Source organism: Seriola aureovittata, chromosome 9 (assembly GCF_021018895.1).
Source record: "Seriola aureovittata isolate HTS-2021-v1 ecotype China chromosome 9, ASM2101889v1, whole genome shotgun sequence".
NCBI lineage: Eukaryota > Metazoa > Chordata > Actinopteri > Carangiformes > Carangidae > Seriola > Seriola aureovittata.
The window spans coordinates 29,070,973-29,093,350 of NC_079372.1; the positions used below are offsets into that span (position 1 = coordinate 29,070,973).

Here is a 22,378-nt window from a genome sequence, read left to right on the forward strand (position 1 = left end):
ATTTTGTCTTTAAGTTTTTTGTTTTGGAAACAAAAAATGAAGAGACTTTTGTTTTTGAATCACAAATGAATTATGGATTATCTGGTGACACTCAGGCCCAAATAATCACAAAATCAATCAATTGGTAAAAAACCCCAATGATAACATTCAAGATGTATGAGACACTCGTGTGGGCGTCCAAAGGTTTGACTCGCAGCTCGTGGTCGTCACAGTTCGTCACAGTTCGTCAGATTCTCAACATATTTCTCGTGCTGCTCACGCTCAGTGATTCAGTCGTCTCCTGTCACAGCTCGACCTCGAGTTTCACGCTTCATTTGAATCACAATAAATTCAAGATTCAAGATTTTCTGTTTTGCTCTTTAGTCTGAGATAAGAGTGGGGAATGTTTTTATCATCCAATCACAGCGGTGGAGAACAGAGGCCTTTGTTTCCTGTGTGGCACGCTGTGATAAACTATAAATACGTGACTTGACTCGGCTCCCCGGGTACGGTCGGCAAATAACTTGAAAAGTTTCAGAAACTCTATAAAAAGGTTTAAACTCAGGTTGATGCTGAGATTCAAAGCGTCTGGAAACCTTCGCAGTGATAAAGGACGTTTTAAAACGAGGTTTGAATGTGTCTCTACTTTTCTTCTCTTTCCTCCTCTCATCTCCTCGGCTGTACTCCTCCTCTCCTCTCCCACGCTGAGGCAGTCGTGTTACCGTGGTGACGGAGACGACGAAGCGTATCACTATTCCCACATTCCTGTCGTTCCTGCTGCTTCAGGTGGCCTCCATGGAACTGCAGCCTGCAGTGCAAGTCTAATATCATCACACACACACACACACACACACTCTCTCTTTACTGTATATATATTCACACACACACATTGAGCCAGCCCCTCAGGACAGAGAGGACTGTGGGTAGTCTGCAGCCTGCAGCGTACACATCGCTCCCTCCTTCCATCCCTTATTTAATATATCACTCCTTCATTATTCAATTTCCTTCTTCCTTCTTTTAAATTACGGTGCAGACATCTTGTTTGTGCAGTTATCTCTGCTCCGTCCGTTCATCATCCCTCCACCTTCTCTCTCTCCTCTTATCATTTCCAGCTCGTTTTCTTTCCTGCTCTCAGAGAAAATCCCACTGTCTACAACTCCTTTCATTAATCACAACTTTTATCATCTCTTCTTTATTTATCTCCCTTTCTTCTTGTCTAAAAGTGTTTTTGTTTTTTTTAATGGCAGTTCTGCTTTATTACTCTGGATGATATATCTGCTGTTTGGTGAACGCTTTCATCCAAAGGAGGAGATGAGCCAGAGAGTCAGAAGAAGGGCACAGGAAGATTTATATCTAAACCTGCAGAGCAGAGCTTCACAGCCGTGCAGCCCGGCCGGTGGAAGCCATTTCAGTCCAGATGAAAGAGTCTCCCTCTAAACCTGGCGGGAACATGTTTACTGGGGTGATCGGATGGCGATTAGATAAAACAAAAAACAGATAAAAACCCATTTGTGAATTCACCCGAGCCTGTAATCATCCAAACAAGAGCCGCTGTGGTGGTCAGAACCATATATGGCCATGTTACTGTAACGACACAGTGTTGAAGATGTTTTTCTGCTGGACTCAAGTGAGAGCCGAGGAATGGTAAATAAACTCTTGATATGCAGGAGGTGAAGAAGAAGAAGAAGAAGAAGAAAAACAGGCCAACAAGTGGCAGATACTTATTACAGTAAACTGGATTAGAGAAGGATAAAGATGTTTACTTTGAAAGAGAGAACACACACGTCCCAGAAGTCAGTGCTGATTCTCAGCTGGAGGATATTCTGCCATGTTGGTAAAAACGCGGCTCAATGTGGTTTAAACTTTTGTTGGATGTGTAGGTTACATTTAATGTTTACACACAAGACACACACATCAGACCGGGGCGTGACAGAGTACAGAGGTTAACACAAAGAGTCTTACTCTAAAAAACATCTAGAAACTGTGAGTACAGCAGCTCCTACAGGTGAGCATCAGCCCTCCTGTCTCCCTGTGTCAGGTGTTTATTTTCAGTTTCCAGTTGCTCTAATTTGAGCAAGACAAAGAAAGATAAAAGACTGCGACTCTGATAGCAGCGGTACCGATGAGGAACAGCTGTTTTTTATGCACAAACACATTAACAAGACTAACAGTTTACAGCCATGCTAGCAGCTCTGTAAAGTGGCACAGCAGTGCTTCCACCTAAATGCTAACAACATTTAACACGTTCATCGTCTTGCAAACATGCTAACATGCCAGAGGAAAAGTCGAGGGATCACCAAAGTTGCTGGGATTCATCCTCCGGAGAGAAGCAACGTGTGCAGATAATTTCATGACCATCCATCCAGTAGTTGTTGAGATATTTCAGTCTGGACCAAAGTGAAGCAGCCGACTGAAAACCCAGCAGAGCAGCGGCGCTACACAGCTAGCATGGCTAAAAGAAATACCGCCAAAAAACCCGGTAATCATCTGGTGTGTCTGTACCGGTACCAAAGGAAAGAGAAATCTCATTTTGCTGCGTCTGACAAAGTGTTGTGTTTCAGAGTCAGGAGGAGAAAGGAGGCCACAGAGTGTAGAAGTAAATATACTGTCGAACGTAAACTTAACACAAACTTCGGTAATCCCTGCAGAGAGAAACTCCGAGTCCCTGCCGTCTGTTTCAAAGTTAGTCAGCCTCTCTTTCTTCTCAGCACCTCACTGTGAATTCAGCTCCACATGAAAACATAGTTAGTCACAGACGCAGCCAGAAAATCATTTTTCTTTTTTACAGACTTTGAAGACGACGTTTTGGTTATTTACAGCTCAGGTTGGCAGAGACTCGCTCTTATCGCTGCGTGACAAGTTTAAACCAGGACTGATTTACAGCCGCTCCACCTTGCTTCTATATCTGCCTTAGATTTATTAAACTGTGGTGTATTTAATGTGGTGATTCTTCAGCCGGGGAGGGAAAGTAAAACACACACACATCCATCAGAAACACAGAGAGCAGGAAATATGAAGGTCAGTCTGCAACGTTATCTGAGCAGCCGATTTAAAGTTTTCAAATATGTAAATAATCATGTTGCAGCTTCTTTTCTTTTCTCCCTTTTTTATCTTTTTCACAGAATCTCCGTCTCTTTCTCCGTCAGACAGCCGGCCACCATCTCACTCACAGTAATCCCTCGTTCTGAGCTGCTTTTCTTTGTCTCTTTCTGAATCTACTCCTCTTCCTTTTTCTGTCGCTCTTATCTTTTCTTCAGGTGCTCAGGTGCTCGTGTCCCCCCCCCCCCCCCCCCCCCGTCCCTTTCTGCTCAAATCCTCCTGGACTTCCCAGGATCCCTCTAGTCATCTCTCGCCTTCTCTTTGTGTCTGACTTTTGCCCCCCCCCCCACCACCACCACACCAGTCTCCACTCTCCCTCCCACTATCTCTCCTTCCCTCCATCTCCCTGTCCATCTGTCTGTCTGGCCTATTTTCTCTGGAGGATTCTTCTTGTGTCTTCTTCTCTAAACAAAAAGGCTGTTTCCCCCTGAGGGAAGATAGTCTTGTCTCGCCCGCAGACCTGCAGCCTCAGCCCCTATCTCTCTCTCTCTCTCTCTCTCTCTCTCTCTCTCTCTCCTCCTCCTCCTCCTCCTCTTAATTGTCTGGCCATAGCCCCCAGGCGGACTCCTCTAACCTCCTCATTTCTCTGCTGTTCCCTCCCTGCCCTGAATGCCAACATCCACTCACTCCTCCTCCTCCTCACCTTTCTGACCACCCTCCCCCTCTTAATTTTCTCCTCTGCCATCCTCAGTAATTTGCCAATAACAGCCCCCTGCCTCCATCCTGTCTGGTCCTTTAACCCCCCCCCCCCAGCTATTGGCCCTATTCCTTTTGCCGCTCCATCTATTTCCCCCTTGACACATTTTCTCCCCTGTAGCTGCTGCTGTTATCTCCACACTGATGTCTCTCTTAGTTTCAACATTTCTGAGATATCTGCTCCTCCAAATGTGTGGACACCATTTCTTTTATTTATTTTCCCCACCATGTATGAACTGACGTCTAAAAATATAAAATTTGATGAATCAATTTAAAGTGACACTTTCAGTTGGATGTTCATTTGAAAATAAATGTTGTACATCTATTTAGAGAGAAAATATTATCAGTGATTCTACTTTTAATAACGTTAAGACTGGGAGTCCAGCCAGCAGGAATATGGCTGTTGGCCAAACCAGTAATTCACATTCAATAGACTAAAATCTTCTGTCCACAGGAAACTCCATGTGTCCTCCTTGTTGTTTTCTCCTTCCTCCTCCCCTCCTCCCCCTCTCCACCTTACAGTCTGTTCCATCTTTGCCTATTAACCCCATTCCCCTCCCTCCCTCCCTCCCTCCTCCCTCCCTCCCTTCACCCCTCACACCCTTTTAGCTTCACTTCACCTCACTCCTCCCGTCCTCGTCGTATTTCTGTCTGGGTTTCCTTGTTCACAAACATCACGTCTCTTTAGTCGTCCTCCTCCTAATGACGATCAGTGAGAACCTTTTCTTACTTCTAAAACTCACTGTCTTCATCTCTTCTCATCATCTTCTCCCACTCTAAACAGTGAAGCTGTGTCACTCTCAGGGCGCCGTAGCTCGAGGGGAAAATAAAACTAGTGTTAGTGGAAGCTGCTCCACACTTCCCGCCTGTGTCCCGCCGTCTTCAATAACCTTTAAATACCGTGTCCGAAATATTAACATTTTTCCTTTCTTGTCTCTTCCTGAGGAACGTCGTCTCTCTCCTCCTCCTCCATCGTTTCTACATCCTCCATTTCTAACTTTATTTACTTTTCCACCCCCAAAGCTAAATTTCTTTCCAGTCCTCCACCTTCTCCTCCTCCCTCTCCTCCTCCACCACGATAACATCCTCTAACCACTGGTCTCCATCCTCATCCCGTTCTCCCCCCTCCATCTTTCTCCTCTGCTTCTCCTTCTGATGAACTGGGCTTCCATTCAAGTAGCTTCTCACAGGCAATGATGGATTAGAGAGGCTGAATGGAGGCGTCAGAACATGATTAATTGTCTTCAGTATCACACAACATGTTTGCGTAGCCGCTTCAAACAGAATGTGTTTTGTTGATGAGGTAATTAAGCAGTAAATAGTGGAAATACATTTGTCAGATTACTCTGACAGGGCAGGGCGTCCCGGTGGCTCGTTCACACGTGTAACAGCTCTATCCTCAGCTCAAGGACGGAGGTTTGCATGTGGATGGTAGAGATCCAACTCTTCCATTTCTTCTATGATTTTAACTCAAGAATAAATTGCATCCAAACAGACTGAGGGTGAATACATCTGCTCTCCATCCCCTCATCTTCCCCTCCTTCACTCCCTCTATTCTCACTACGTCCTTTGATTTTTCTACCAGATCTTTCTCTGCAGATTCTCCTCATCACTTTTCTTCCCCTTCCTCTCCTCCGTTCGTCATGTTTGCCCTTTAAAGTTAAGTTAGTTATAATCTGTAACTTTTCCACGTTAAAACGTCTAAAAACAACTCAACCTCTGTTCTGTTTGTTGTTCATCACCAATGTTTCCATCAATTCTCAATCAGAGAAATCTGTGTTTTAAACATGGTAACTCTTCCTTTCATTGGTCGCCTGTCAGTGACATCATATCCATATCCAGAGGAAAGGGAGAGGGGATGACGTGCGGTCCGCGGGTTAGACTCGAACAACTCCCATGATCCCACGGTATTACATGACGTCGCCCAACGTCGTCTTTTGTTATTGTTTAGATTGAGAAACCTTTAGAGACAGAAGATACAGACATACACCATGTTATTCTTCTTTCCCTCCTCCTCATCTTCATTCAGATGTACCACTCATCCTTCAGTATCATCCTTCCAAATATAATTCCTCTTTGTCCCTCACGTTTACTTCTTTTTCCTTCTTTTCCGACATCAGCGGATGCTGCAGTAACAAGGACACGGCTGGAACATTGAATCATACAAACACAGACAAAAATAGATGACGAAAACGCCTGAAAATACCCCTTTGTCTCTGGTGTCATGATACTGAGTCCGGCCACAGAGAGCCGTCTGTCTCCAGCTCTTAAACCTCATTGCATGCCTGTCAGCAACAACAACACCCACAGCAGGGACAGCAGCAGTAAACAGCAGAGGATCCTTCCTGTGAACTGAACTTTTCACCACAGGAGAATCTGAGTAGTTCCAGCTCGTACGGGCAGCGGGACGAACGTCTGTAAACATGAACCACTTCCACACCACTGTTTGCTTTTTGAATGATTGTGGTTCAATGAGGCTTGACGTGTAATTTCACACAACAAGTGGCATCGACAGCGAGAGCTAGACACATAAACAGCGAGCCTTGTGAACGTAGACGCAGCCTCTACGGCCCCGAACAACAACCTCAAAGCAATCCTGTGTCATTAGTCAATCCATGTGGCGTTCAAAGACCAGATGCTCTGTTCAAAACAACTGTAAGGGCGTTTCAGAAACTCCATCTTACACGTGAGCACACAACTACAAACATACACTAAAGGAAACATAGGTGAAGGAAATGTTTACAACAAGTCCTCCACATAAAACAGCAGAACGACCCACAGAAGCCTTTTCTGATCTGACGCCTTTCACAGCAGGACAATATTATTATTTTTTTTTATTATGTGACAGCGTCATGTTTACAATTTGGTTTTGTTTACAAACAAAAACTATTTGGTCGGTTCAGCAGCAAAGAAAACTTACTTATACTGGCCTCTCCTGTCTGCACCGGCCTCCTCAACCAGGGCTCGTGTGTCCAAGTCTCATCCTGGGACAAAGACTGCTGAGCACTAGCATTGTTGGTTCACTACGTTGGTGCTTTTGTCTCACGTTCCCCATGTTTTCATTGCTTTGGTGTTCAGTTTCGCTCTTGTTGTCAATGTTTTTCCCCCTGACTTTCACATCACCAGAGCCCCAGTGGCCTAATGGATAAGGCACTGGCCTCCTAAGCCAGGGATTGTGGGTTCGAGTCCCATCTGGGGTGATTTACAGCAGAGTGGCGCAGCGGAAGCGTGCTGGGCCCATAACCCAGAGGTCGATGGATCGAAACCATCCTCTGCTAACAGTTTTATCTAGAGCTGGCTGTTCGGTGGCCACTTGATATCCTCCATTGTTCATGTGTGTGTCACGTTGAAGAAGATGATATCACGAAAGCTTTGTGCACCATCACTATAGTAACAACGCTGCATTCAGGGGGTACTAACTGCAGAGGAAAAACAAGTACCTGGTACAAAAAGCGAGCTGAGACATCTACTTTATTATTTCAGTTTAACATGGATTTGTCCCACATGGTATCAAATACTTTTCATCTGTTAAAGCAGCAACAGAAAGTGAACCCAAATACTTTCTGTGTGTAATTTACACAAATACACACAGAAAGAAAAACTACTGTAGATGTGAGTGAAACAGGAACCAGTAATGTTTGGTACCTGCTGCTTCTTTTGAACGCAGGTGATTGATTACCTCTGTGTCTTCTGTAACTCAGCTCCCTCAAAACATTCTGCAAAACTTAATCACTGTAAAAGTTTCACTCACACGCACACACACACACACACACACAGCCAGGTGGTATCCACAGCTTTGCTGCTATGAGGGCCCCGCAGACCGTCAAGGTTTTATGGGATTTGTAGTGTTTCTGTGTGGCAGAGCGTGGCATAAACACAACACTGACAGCATTCTTAACCTGATGGGTTAATCTCCTGTATATGGGTTTGTGGTTTAGAGTGAGTGTGGGTGTGGGTGGGTGTGTGTGTGTGTTCTGCTGAAGAGAGTGCACAAACAAATTTGTATGCAGCCTTATCAGTTGTGTAATATGTGGCCACAGGCACGCTGGCTAGAAATGTTTATGCTCCCGACAAGTCAGAACTGTCTTGTGTACACAGACAAGCTGAAGCTCGAGTACGTGTTAACAGCTCAACTATGTGTGTGTGTGCGTGTGTGTGCGTGTGTGTGTGTGTATTCAAATGTTTCTTATTTTGCATGTGTGTCTGTGCAAGGGTTTGACCATGTGAAAGAAAGATTTACTGTATGAGTTCATGTACATATGTTCACACAGAAGTAACTCTGTGTGTGTGTGTGTGTGTGTGTGTGTGTGTGTGTCTGTGTCTGTGTCTGTGTGTGTGTCTATCATCTGTTTACAAAAACATTAGTGATAAGAAACCAGTCCTGTCTCCACAGAGCTCTCTCTGTCTCTGTGTGCCCTTTCTGCATGTGTCAAACCTGAAGCCACAGTGGTCATCTGGGACGACTGTTTCCAGACATCAACATCATGGTCATGATAGAAGTGGTCAGCCAGCAACATGTGAAGCCCCAGTGGCCTAATGGATAAGGCACTGGCCTCCTAAGCCAGGGATTGTGGGTTCGAGTCCCATCTGGGGTGATTTACAGCAGAGTGGCGCAGCGGAAGCGTGCTGGGCCCATAACCCAGAGGTCGATGGATCGAAACCATCCTCTGCTAACAGTTTTACAGCATGGTTACCTGAAGTACAACAGAGTCTTCTGAAATGATCGATGACAAAGTGGTTTGCACAAACTATCTCAGATTGTACTCAAAGCTACTTTGGGTCCACCCCAAGGCCTCCTACCAGTTGGACGACTGGAAGACCTCCAATGGAAGGAGCCCCAACAACCTCAATGGTCTCCTTTTGGTAGAAAGGAGCAGCAGCTCTACTCCGAGCTCCCTGTGGATGTCAGACCTCCTAATACTCTTTAAGGCTGAGCCCAGCCACCCTTCAGAGGAAACTCATCTCAGTCTCTTGTATCCACGATCTCTATCTTACATTCAACACCCAGAGCTCATGACTGTATGTTGACAGATTTGGCCAAACTTCAGCCTAGAAGCCCCAGTGGCCTAATGGATAAGGCACTGGCCTCCTAAACCAGGGATTGAGAGTTCAAATAACATCTGGGGTGATTTAAAGCAGAGTGGCGCAGCGGAAGCGTGCTGGGCCCATAACCCAGAGGTCGATGGATCGAAACCATCCTCTGCTAACAGTTTTATCTAAGGCTGGTAAGTGCCAACTATGTAGTCTCTTCCAGTGCTGCTTCAGTTACAAGGATTAAACACATAATTATAGTCACGCTGAATAGGTCAGATGTGCAATAAGTCCACCTACAAAGCAATTTTATTATAACCTCTTTTATTATGTCAAAAGGAGACCATTGAGGTTGTTGGGGCTCCTCCATTGGAGGTCTTCCAGACGTCCAACTGGTAGGAGGCCTTGGGGTGGACCCAAAGTAGCTTTGAGTACAGTCTGAGATGGTTTGCACAAACCAGTTGTAGTTCAGGTAACCATACTGTAAAACTGTTAGCAGAGGATGGTTTCGATCCATCGACCTCTGGGTTATGGGCCCAGCACGCTTCCGCTGCGCCACTCTGCTGTAAATCACCCCAGATGGGACTCGAACCCACAATCCCTGGCTTAGGAGGCCAGTGCCTTATCCATTAGGCCACTGGGGCTTTACATGTTGCTGGCTGACTAGTCATGTGGAAATACAAATTGAAGGCAAAAACAACAGCTTTCAATAACACGACAAATAGCATTAAGTGTCTTGAGAGCAACTTCAATTTGAACTCACTTTACAAAACTGGTTGGCCTCATTGATATTTCAGTATAGAGGGTAAATTAGTTTTAACAGTTCTACTGATTAACATGTTTGTAAAGTCAGAGTTCATGCATGTCGGGGGGGTCATCCCCAAAGAGCAGAGATCTTCAGAGCATCTCCATTTGATCCTATCAGCAGCAACACTGACATGAAGCAACACAGCGAGGTGCCGTTTTATCAGGATCTTACAGCTCATGACTGCAGACACAATTAGGCACTCTTCATATTTGTGCCATAAAGCAAAACAGCAGATCTCTGACCCTGTGAATAATGAGCAGAGTCAGAGTTTGGTGGACGTAAATTCCCAGCACACAGTAACACCTCCATCACTACTGGTGTGTGTGTGTGAGGATGCCAAGACTGTCGCTTTTACGCATCTGCAGATTCAGGTTCAGACTGACAGACACACACAGTGGATAGTCAGACAGAGGCTAACTCAAAATACACATCAAAGACTCACACCCACATAAACCTGCTCCTGAATGTGCGCGCGCACACACACACACACACACACACACACACACACACACACACACACCACACACACACACACACACACACACACACACACACACACACAAATATACTGGCACAAATCCTCAATAATGAATAAAACCCACAGCAACTGAATGTTGAGAGCAGTTGCCGTGGTTACCAAGGCTGAGGCACGAAGACAACCCAAGGTGACCGTCAGGGCTGTTGATCACCGTGGTAACAGTGGAGCCAAGCACACACTACTTACTTACACTGAGGATGTGGTGGACATGTCTAAGTTTCTTCAGCCTGCGAACGCTCCTTCATCTCTCTCACACACACACACACACACACACACACACACACACACACACACACACACACACACACACACACACACACACACACACACACACACACACACACACACACACACACACACACACACACACGCTGAGTATCTGGACTCAGCTCCTCTTTTATGAAGCATTCAGTGGCAGAGCTCCAGCTGTTGCTGTGATGGTGGTTGAGGTCTGTCGGATCTGATTAGTTTTGCTGTGCGTGTAATGCATCTGTCATTTGATGTTTGTGTGTGTGTGTGTGTGTGTGTGTGTGTGTGTGTGTGTGTGTGTGTGTACTCACGCAGCTGGTCAAAGTGTGTCTGCAGGCCGTCGGGTCCTGGGACTGAACACACCATACGAGCCTTCTGGAAGGTGCTCCACTTGTTGACTAAACTCCTCTGGCCTCCGATGTCGTTCTGCACCAACAATAGAAAGGTATGAATCTGCTTCAGCTCATCACTGGACAAACACACGTGTCAGTGTATGACGGAGCGTCACGGCCACATCCAGGGAAAAAATGAAATCTCAACTTTCAAGATTAAACTCAGAATTTTACAACCTAAATTTTGAAAAAAAAAAAAGGAAAAAAAAACATTTTTTAGAAAGATTACATCATCAGGTGAAAGGACAGGAAGTGTCCAACTACAGAAAAGACTGATGATGATGATGATGAAGATGATGCTGATGATGATGATGGTGATGGCGATGATGCTGATCATGAAGCTGATCATGAAGCTGATCATGAAGCTGATGATGAAGCTGATGATGCTGCTGATGATGAAAATGATGATGATGATGCTGATCATGAAGATGATGATGATGATGATGAAGATGATGATGCTGATAATGATGGTGATGGTGATGGTGATGATGCTGATGATGCTGATGATGCTGATGGTGATGATGCTGATGATGAAGATGATGCTGATGATGCTGATGATGATGATGGTGATGGTGATGGTGATGATGCTGATGGTGATGATGCTGATGGTGATGATGCTGATGGTGATGATGAGGCTGATCATGAAGCTGATGATGATGATGATGATGATGAAGCTGATCATGAAGCTGATGATGATGATGATGAAGCTGATGATGATGATGGTGATGGCGATGATGCTGATGATGATGATGGTGATGGCGATGATGCTGATGATGATGATGATGCTGATGCTGATGATGCTGATGGTGATGATGAGGCTGATCATGAAGCTGATGATGATGATGATGATGCTGATGATGATGATGGCGATGATGCTGATGATGATGATGATGCTGATGCTGATGATGCTGATGGTGATGATGAGGCTGATCATGAAGCTGATGATGATGATGATGATGATGAAGCTGATCATGAAGCTGATGATGAAGCTGATGATGCTGCTGATGATGAAAATGATGATGATGATGCTGATCATGAAGATGATGATGATGATGAAGATGATGATGCTGATAATGATGATGCTGCTGATGATGAAGATGATGATGAAGATGATGATGCTGATGATGAAGCTGATGATGCTGCTGATGATGAAAATGATGATGATGATGCTGATGATGAAGATGATGAAGATGATGATGCTGATGGTGATGATGAGGCTGATCATGAAGCTGATGATGATGATGATGATGCTGATGATGATGATGGCGATGATGCTGATGATGATGATGATGCTGATGCTGATGATGCTGATGGTGATGATGAGGCTGATCATGAAGCTGATGATGATGATGATGATGATGAAGCTGATCATGAAGCTGATGATGAAGCTGATGATGCTGCTGATGATGAAAATGATGATGATGATGCTGATCATGAAGATGATGATGATGATGAAGATGATGATGCTGATAATGATGATGCTGCTGATGATGAAGATGATGATGAAGATGATGATGCTGATGATGAAGCTGATGATGCTGCTGATGATGAAAATGATGATGATGATGCTGATGATGAAGATGATGAAGATGATGATGCTGATGATGAAGCTGATGATGCTGCTGATGATGAAAATGATGATGATGATGCTGATGATGAAGATGATGAAGATGATGATGCTGATAATGATGATGCTGCTGCTGATGAAGATGATGATGAAGATGATGATGCTGATGATGAAGCTGATGATGAAGATGATGATGATGATGAAGATGCTGATGATGAAGCTGATGATGCTGATGATGAAGATGATGATGATGATGAAGTTGATGATGCTGATGATGATGATGCTGATGATGCTGATGATGCTGCTGATGATGAAGATGAAGATGATGATGCTGATGATGAAGCTGATGATGAAGATGATGATGCTGATAATGATGATGCTGCTGATGATGAAGATGATGATGATGATGAAGTTGATGATGCTGATGATGATGATGCTGATGATGCTGCTGATGATGAAGCTGATGATGGTGATGATGAAGCTGATGATGCTGATGATGATGATGCTGCTGATGATGAAGATGATGATGCTGATGATGAAGATGATGATGAAGCTGATGATGAAGAAGATGAAGATGATGATGATGCTGATAATGAAGCTGATGATGCTGATGATGAAGATGATGAAGATGATGATAAAGATGAAGAAGACGATGAAGATGATGATGATGAAGATGATGCTGATGATGAAGCTGATGATGCTGATGATGAAGATAATGATGCTGATGATGAAGATGATGATGAAGCTGATGATGAAGAAGATGATGAAGCTGATGATGAAGAAGATGAAGATGATGATGATGCTGATAATGAAGCTGATGATGCTGATGATGAAGATGATGATGATGAAAATGATGATGCTGATGATGAAGCTGATGATGATGATGATGCTGATGATGAAGCTGATGATGAAGCTGATGATGATGATGAAGATGCTGATGATGAAGCTGATGATGCTGATGATGAAGATGATGATGATGATGAAGTTGATGATGCTGATGATGATGATGCTGATGATGCTGCTGATGATGAAGCTGATGATGGTGATGATGAAGCTGATGATGCTGATGATGAAGATGATGATGATGATGAAGCTGATGATGCTGATGATGATGATGCTGCTGATGATGAAGATGATGATGCTGATGATGAAGATGATGATGAACATGAAGAAGACGATGAAGATGATGATGATGAAAATGATAATGAAGCTGATGATGCTGATGATGAAGATGAGCCAAAGATGAAGTATCTCCTTGTCAGTGACACCTCTGCTAAACTTCCCATGATGCTCAGCACTCGACTTTATTCTCTCAACACACTCGTATATTTAATCACTGTTGCTCATAAAGTTGGAATAGAATATTTTTTCCCTCTTTCCATGAAATGATTGTGACAGTGTGATTTACCTGGGTGTCACCTGGGTCACTGGGACACATGACGTAATCATTGCACCTGGTCCAAAGTGATCACTGATGCATTTAAATAGGAACAAACAGGATTGTGTCTGAAAACAAAATGATTCCAACTTTATGGGCCACAGTGTATATGTGATATAATCCCTGACAATTTTTATTATGTAAAATATTTAGTGTGAAGACGAGCCGCTGCATGGAAGATCATGAAAATCTGAACTAGAATGACTTCTCTTAGCACTTATCATTTTCATGGATTTTAAAGGAAATAATGTTTGGACCTCATTATGACAAATAATGTGATCCGTCTACTTCCTTTTCCTTTTATTTTTCTTTCATAAACGCGAGACAGACTCATAAATGTTTGTATTCACCCTCCTGAGAGTCATTCTAGTTTCATACACAAGTGACGACGGATGTGTTCTCAACACATTTTCCAACTGTTGTGTGGCACTTGAACACAGTCACGCGTGTCTATACACATCTACATAAAGAGGCAAACAGTACAAACATGCGCAGGTTATTATCAGAGTGGAGCAGAAGATACAGTGAAGACACAGTGATAGTGACAAACAAATAAACAGGCCCTTAAAAACGCGTATCTATATGAACATCCAATCACACGCAGCCGTTCTTTATGTAAACACACACCTCAGGCGAACGCACCGACCAGCACGTACGACCTCTGCCCGTTTACGTAAACTACACGCAGACAGTTTCATGATACGAGCACACAGACACATGAACCTGGATTCTATCTTTTCCTCCATACCTTGCACACACGTGCCACCCTGGAGTAGAGCACCTTCCCAGCAGCCCCTTCTGCCTCCTGAGCGCGCTCAGTGAAGAACACGTACACCTTATCATCCTCTGGATTATCAGTTTCAGACAGCGGCGCTACCCGCACAAACTGGGCATCTGGAGAAAGAGAGATGCACACACACACACACACACAAAGATGGGTAAATTATAAATCAGCTGTAACGCAGCCCCACTGCTGACAGGCACGTAACACACATGTAGAACTAGAGATAGAGCGAAGGGACGATAGAGGCAGAACAGCAGAGAGAATCAACATGTATCTGGTTGTTATCAGTCGCAGACGACAACACACGGGTCTGATAAAACACCAGCCGGGCGTGTGGGAGCAAAAGATATTCAGTTCAGAATATTCAGTTTACAAAACAAGACGTAAAGAGAAACATGGTTGTTACTGGATAATTGATCTGATTGATTTTTTTACTTCCAAAGTGAACTGTTAGCATGTTAGCTGTTAGCACTGCGCCACATGTTTTAGTTCCAACACCCCCATGACTCACAGATCGGTCAAGATGGCCGATCATAAACACGCGATAAACAAGGCAATCAAAACAAATACTGGGTAGAATAAGAATACGGTCCTTTTATTCTGTGTTTTTCTGGATGAAAATTATTATTAAATTGAAATACCAATATTTACTGATTTCTACAAGGACTTAACAGCAGCCATCTCTTTTGTCTGCACTCACCCTGCAGCCAGGTGGAGTCGTACTGCTCGGTGCGGATGACGTGACGGCTGCCGAGACTACGGAAGAAGGCGGAGTCTCTGCTCATGAAGTCTGAGGTGATCCCAGCATACAGCTCTCCATCTTCACAGAGGAACGACAGGTTGAAGTATTTTCAGTGAAAACAATGTTTTCAACAACCTGAACTGTAATTCAACATGTTCTCACAGCGGTTCATAAGATTAGACTTTATTGGTCCCTGGGGGATGTTCCCACGTTACAGCAGATAGACAGGTAAGAGAAACAATACAGAACTATCTGAATGAAATAAATAGAGATAAAATAAGAAATTAAGGAAATAGGAGGATTAAAAAGCTATATAGAATATTATGCAAATATTTGTGTAAAACAAAAATCTAATAATGTAACTGCAACAGTGTGTTGTGCTGTATATGTGTGTACTACTATAATAAAGCAGTGTAGGTATAATATGCTAATAATATGCCACTCATGCTACACTTATACTACTATGTTCATGTATAATAATAAAAATAGATGATGAAAATGGATAAATAAATAAAGGATTCATGCTAAAATACCTGATAGTAACTTTTCATATGAGTCACAGCCACAGACAAACTTTCTGCCTCAAACTCATTTAGAAATTTCCTATGAAATATCATATGAATTTATGTTTATTTATAAATATTCCCAAATCACATACTACAAAATAAATGTAAAGATAAATAATAAATATGTGAATCATGTTCAGCTGCCGCACCATGATGTTGTTGTGAGATAAAATAGATCCAATCTTCTGAATATTAACAGTCAGCAGTTGCTGCAACAACAAACCCACATTTTGTTTTGTTGTTTGCTTGATTAAATGGCTGATTACACATTCAGATGATTCTTCTCTGCCTACACGTCGGCAGCACGAGGTCGTCCACACCTAGATAAAACCTCACAGACGTGTCGTAGCTGTTCCTGTGATGACGTCACCTGACAGGAGGGCGACTTACCAACGACGGTGGAGGCCGTTTTCTGGAACGGGTCGTAGGGACATTTCCCCTTCCCACACTCTGTCTGGCTGTAGGACAGAGTCTGATGCTCGGACTGGAGAAGGAACAGGAACAGAGGAGAGAATCAGCTGGACATCAGGAGGAAGACAAACTGTGACTCTTTAATTATTTAGATTCTTTTATTCATCCGCTGATTCTGGCGCACACACACACACACACACACACACACACACACACACACACACACACACACACACACACACACAGAGTCACTAATTCAAGGTAATCAGGCTAAGTGGAGGGATTTTAAAATGTGTGAAGTCCAGTCTTAAACCAGTCAGCACCACCAGCTCCTCTAAGCACCACGTCTGATCTCACACGGCCTTTCATGGGATTAACACGCACGCACGCACGCACGCACGCACGCACGCACACACACACAGTGCTGAAAGGCATGCAACCTCAAAAACCACAATTGCAGGAATGCACATACCCGCACACACATAAAATCCCACACTCACGCAACTAGCACAGAGTTAAACCTCTCACATACTCACACACACTCACACACTCTCACACACACACACACACACACACACACACACTCACACACGCACACACACACTGAGGGACCTTAGAGTCATTAACCTATTTCTGACAGACTGATAACCCACATGTGTCTAAATGATGAAATCTAACCGTGTCGTATGAAGGAGACACAGATTTACATTCACATTATATTTGACATAAAAATGTCAAATAAAAAATCGACAGTGTCGTCCCCCCCCCCCGGCTGCGGCCTCAATGACAAAAGGTACATTGTGTATAATATAGACGGATGGCACAGGGTGAACTGTGGTGGATATATGGGCATAGGGGCAGACACCACACATATGATGTTTCAGCTGCTCACAGGTCTGTGGATGGGGGCTGCAGCTTCGAGTCAGAACACACACACACACACACACACACACACACACACACACACACACACACACACAGCCACACACACACACACACACACACACACACACAGCCACACACACACACACACACACACACACACACACACACACGACGGTGGGTGGTAGGAGCAGCAGCGTGATCTGCAGTCAACTTTTTAGTATTATTTCATTATTTCACTGATTGTATGATCACACGTCTGGAAAGGCTTGACATTAGCTTGCAAGCTAGTTAGCTAAAGAGCTGCAGCTGTCTGGAGAAATCCTGCTGCACTAGTGTTACAGCTGAAGGTGCAGTAGAGGAGATGAAAAACTTTATGCATCAAAAATCAATCAATTTTACATTACAATATGAATCAATATAAGAAATATGAAAAATCTGACACATCACCACACGTGACTCACATAACTATAGATTATATATATATTATATTCTAGTTATAGATTAGTTCAGGCTTTGGGGGTGTGGTCCACTTTACCAGCAAATCTAACCTTTCCTTTCACTCTGCTGCTTGTGTGTAAACGTAAAGAAACACAACGATGTTACTTTGGTTCAGTGATTCTCCTCCACGCGCTGCGACAGAGGGAGAACTTTTACCTCCTGAAGCAGCTGAGGAAAACCATTACTTGTGTGTGTGTGTTTGCAGTCGTACCCGTTGGAAGACGGCGGTAGCTATGAAAGAGCAGCGGGGGTTGAAGGCCCCGGTGCCACACACGTACAGGTGAGTCTGATTAAACGGCTGCAGAACTCGCAGGAAGTTGGCGCACTCCAGCTGGACAGAGACAGAAACACAACGTGAGAAACAATCGCACAGTTCCTTCAAAGAATACAAATATTTTTCTCTCATTACATGCAGTCACAAAGGAGACAATTATGAACGACTGGATTCCCTCAAACACAGCAACGCAGAGAGAACGGATCAACAAGCAACTGAAATGATTGAAGTGGACAGTCAGACTACAGAATAAATAACACTGAACACTGAATATTATTAGTTTAACAACAAACTTTGGGCCGATTGTTTCAGGGTTACATTGGTTTAATATCAGTATCATGTTACCTTCATTTTGTTTTTTCTGTTTCTATTTTGTGAGTTAATAAATAAATAATTCTAAAATAAAATAAATAAATAGTTCAAATAAAGAGGCAATAACTGTCAAAAATAAAAAGATTTAATGGATGTCTAGTATTCTGTATCACATGTAAGGTAGTGGTTATTTTATATTCACCAGGTAACAATATTAGAAAAGTAATAATAAAGAATCAGGTTGAATTTGATCAAAATAACATCATTAAAAGTTAAAATGAACAAAGTTAAAGTTAAACTTTCTGCCAGAGACAAGAAACTCTGCAGCTACACTTCATTTAATCACTCTGCACTTTAATGACATATTATCTATTTTATAATCTGTGTTTTTATGCTGTTTTATACAGTTTTCTTCTTCTTATGCTTTTTACCTATTGTTATTCTTCTTTTATTTTCTGTCGAGCGCACAGAATGACCTCTTTGTGATAATGTGCTGTACTTATAAATTTTCCTCGCCTACACTAAACTTGAATCCATGCGGTTGTCTCAGTGCGTCTGTGCGATGAGCATCACCTGTTCCTCTCTTCCTCCCTGTCCAACTCGACGTGTCGTTCTGTTGTCTGACCTGAATCTTGATTTTCCTCGCCAGCATCATCCATTTGTTTATTGTTCCCAAACGAATCAGATTCATGCGGCTTTACTTCCACTCCAGATCGTAATCTATCATGCAACCGTCTTGCTTTATTGTTGCTGAGCTCCTGGAGTGTGGTAGTATAAAGAAAAGCTGATATGACCTGACCCGTGAGCCACTGATCAATATCTGTGTGAATACACTTCCTTCCACCGATTACCTCCATTCATTCACACAGTACTTACTGCGGTTCATAGTGCTTTGCCTATGTAATCTGCTGTGTGTGTGTGTGTGTGTGTGTGTGTGTGTGTGCGCATGTCTTGAATCACCTCTGGATCTTTCCCAGCCATGAGACATTCCTGGACCCGGTCCGGACTGGCCGGCCAGAACAGCTGCAGAGAGCGAGCGAGATAAAGAGAAAAAAGAGGGAGAGAAAGAAATTATAAAACTGTTTTTCATTGTTCACCCCGAATTTCCGATAAAAAGGCTTTTGGCTCTGGCAGGTGCTTTAAGCCGAATAAACAACAAAAGTGACTAATGTGGAAGGAAGAGGAGGAGAGGGGGATTTTAGTGCCTCTTGTTTAGTGTCAGAAAAGAGAAAATAAAAACCAAATGGAGAAGCCGAGCTGTCAGAGCAGCAGCTTCATGACTAACCAATCCCCCCTTTGATTTAAAACCATAATTATAACATTGTTTCTTTTATATACACGTATATAGTTGTTTGTGTGATTACACGAGTTCCAGCTGTGCCGATGGTTTTGTTACAGCAGTGAATTATTTGACTGTGGTGCTGAAGCGTCCGTGAAGAGTCCAGAATGTGACAGAGATCTGACCCGAGATGAAAGGATATTTAACTTTTCATTTCCTTATTTTAATCTGTAGTTGAGCAGATGACGAACTGAACCGAGCGCCGACTGCGACTGTGTCCCGATGCAGAGGCTGCATTTCAACACCCATTACATCACAGCCTGGTCCGACCCATTCCAGAGGCTCCTTCAGATGCATCATGGGCAACGAAGGATCCAACAGGTGGATCCTTCCTGGTCCATCATATCCCAAGATGCATTGCATGCTAGTATTGTTTTTTCAGCAAAACAGAAAGTTTTTGTGATTTAAAAGTTACGTGTTGTCAAGGTTGCTATGCGACAGGAGCCATGCTTTGCACAGCTGGTTATTCACAGCAAGAATCCTCCGTAGACCAGACCGCCTCATTTCGGTTTGGCCTTCGTCCTCTGAAGGATGCAGCAGACATCTAATTATCTAATCTAACTATAAAGCAAGAATCTCTTTCTCTGTGTGTGTGTGATATTCACTAAGTAAAGAAACAACATTTTGATTTTGGGACGGTTTACATTCACTTCGGGACGGCGGTGAAAGAAGTGAGTCTGGTGCCTGGATGCCATTTAATCCTAGAGAGCGCCACATTTGTGGATCCAGCCCATAGGTTCCTGCTTCTCTAACTCAGCTCCGGGTCACGTCAGATTTTCTGCCTCTTGTACATTAAGTTTTTATGGACTCGACAGGAACTAAGAAGAATCATATTTTGTCCACATGATGTTGAAGAGCAGCACTCGAGCTTGGAAGCAGAAACGTGGGATGATTTGTTTTGGAGAGACAGTTTGCCCACACAGAAGCCTCCATACATGACTCATGTCTTTATGCTGACATCAGCCAACCCACAGTTCATTACCGTCTATATGTTCTTTCTTTTACATTGAATGTGGGTTCAAAAGTTAGATTAATGACTCCGTTCCAAACCTCTGCGGTGCAGGAAAAAGAGACGAGCAACGAGACCCATCAGATGTTGTTCCAGCTGTGGCTCGGGGGCAGATATGAAGAGGTTAGCAGAGTCAAGTCTTTAGTGAAGGCCTGAGACCGATTAGAGGCAGAACTTCACCCTGAGCCACGTGTTGGTCCACATGTTTTAAACCGTCTGAGTAAGATCCACAGGTTGTTTCAGAATCTGCTCCTCTGTGCTTTGGGCCTGTGACGGTTCAGGAACGGTTGCTCAAACGGATGAGTTCATCCTGGGTTCAGGTGAGATAATGATCCATAAAAATCAGAATCTAATCAGAAAACGGATGACTTCATCGGTGGACTAATTTCTCAGTAAGAGACTAATAGCTTATTGGAACTAATGTAATTACGATTCTCACATTTGTTGCACTAATCATGACAAATTGCAACAAATTGATTGCGTGGATGTAAATTTAATTAGAGTTTAATAAAAAGCCAGTAGAGGAGAAAATAATATAAGCACAGAAAATGAGAGAGAGAGAGAGAGAGAGAGAGAGGTGAGGCTCAGTGTGAGATGGCAGCTACATGACTAATCTAAATATTTCCCTGAGTCAGTCATTCCCTCAGAGACCTCGGTGGTGAAGCAGAGATTGAATCGATGTGATAAGTGATTGTCCTCTCTTATCTCTACATACCACAGAAACTGAAAAGTTTACTGAGGAAAATGCAGGAGTGTTGCTTTTGTTTCAGTTCACACGACTCTGAACTGAAGGGTGACAAAATTACAGCCGAATAAAAACTTGTTAATCGTTAATGGTGAGAGAAACAAGACGTGTGATCTGTGCGTGGAAAAGCTGCAGGTCTTCAGTGTAGAAACTGTGACACCAGCAGCTCTTTGAATGTGATTAATAACAAATGATGGTGCGTTCAGGAAACAATTTCTGGACGCCCAGTAATTGCTCCCTCATGTAGTCATTCCTGCAGAGCCCAGACCATCAGATTAGATAAGGGACCACGTTCCCCCCCTTATCTCTAAATACCAACTGACAGGAGCGTGGACCACCAATAGAGGATTCTCACCAGGTAAAGACTTCTGTTAATGGAAATACCCCCCCCCCCCCCCCCGTGAAGAGCATGCCGGTCGTCAGTTTATACAACACGTAAGGAGCATGTGGGTTTATGCAGAAAGAGACTGATAAATTTCTCTGTTCAGTCTTTAACTCAAACACAAAGTTCCTGAAGGTGTTGGAAACTTTCCCAGAACATTTTCAAAATCTTCAAATTAAGGATGAATTTCTGCTTTTTTCTTCTGTTGTTCAGTTGTTTTTTGTCAGTAATGCAGCTTGTAGAAGTTCATCAGCTCCTAAAGCTCCTTTGATATTGGTTTACTTCCTCTCTGTTTCTTTTCTAAACGCAAAGCCCCTCTGTAATACTCCAGGGAAGAAGAACCTTTTTATAAAAGTACCCAACCCTACACTACACGAACATGCATTCTGCCCATTTGTTAAAAATCCAATAAACAGAGTTGTACGTGCTTTGACAGTGAACACCAGTGAGTAAAACAATGGATGGAAACAATGACTGAGGAACAAACCCACAACAAAAAGCCAAAAACATGCTCTGAGGCCCTCGGTGACCCTCTGTGTGATGTGGGTTTCCAGACGCAGACTCACTCAGAGGGAATGTCTTGGCGGCTTTTGCCCCGATCAAAGAAAAAATGTGACTGAACTGTGACGGACTG

General features: G+C 43.4%; 1 protein-coding gene and 7 non-coding genes across 9 annotated transcripts in view; 5 read left to right on the plus strand and 3 right to left on the minus strand.

Annotated features, from left to right (window-relative positions):
• The window catches only part of sema3h (sema domain, immunoglobulin domain (Ig), short basic domain, secreted, (semaphorin) 3H), a 65,753-nt gene that overhangs the window by 15,241 nt on the left and 28,134 nt on the right, over positions 1-22,378 (minus strand). For both annotated transcript variants that reach the window (XM_056384850.1, XM_056384849.1), the window contains exons 3-8: positions 19,230-19,292; positions 17,895-18,014; positions 16,280-16,373; positions 15,282-15,401; positions 14,546-14,691; positions 10,712-10,826 (exon numbers count right to left, since the gene is read on the minus strand). In XM_056384850.1, the coding sequence (XP_056240825.1) occupies positions 10,712-10,826; positions 14,546-14,691; positions 15,282-15,401; positions 16,280-16,373; positions 17,895-18,014; positions 19,230-19,292 (658 nt within the window). The remainder of the gene's footprint in view (positions 1-10,711; positions 10,827-14,545; positions 14,692-15,281; positions 15,402-16,279; positions 16,374-17,894; positions 18,015-19,229; positions 19,293-22,378) is intronic.
• Positions 6,902-6,974, plus strand: trnar-ccu (transfer RNA arginine (anticodon CCU)). The gene has a single exon. It is a non-coding gene; the product is annotated as a tRNA-Arg (tRNA).
• trnam-cau (transfer RNA methionine (anticodon CAU)) lies at positions 6,981-7,052 on the plus strand. Its single transcript has one exon. It is a non-coding gene; the product is annotated as a tRNA-Met (tRNA).
• Positions 8,297-8,369, plus strand: trnar-ccu (transfer RNA arginine (anticodon CCU)). The gene has a single exon. It is a non-coding gene; the product is annotated as a tRNA-Arg (tRNA).
• trnam-cau (transfer RNA methionine (anticodon CAU)) lies at positions 8,376-8,447 on the plus strand. The gene has a single exon. It is a non-coding gene; the product is annotated as a tRNA-Met (tRNA).
• On the plus strand, positions 8,909-8,980 carry trnam-cau (transfer RNA methionine (anticodon CAU)). Its single transcript has one exon. It is a non-coding gene; the product is annotated as a tRNA-Met (tRNA).
• Positions 9,299-9,370, minus strand: trnam-cau (transfer RNA methionine (anticodon CAU)). The gene has a single exon. It is a non-coding gene; the product is annotated as a tRNA-Met (tRNA).
• Positions 9,377-9,449, minus strand: trnar-ccu (transfer RNA arginine (anticodon CCU)). Its single transcript has one exon. It is a non-coding gene; the product is annotated as a tRNA-Arg (tRNA).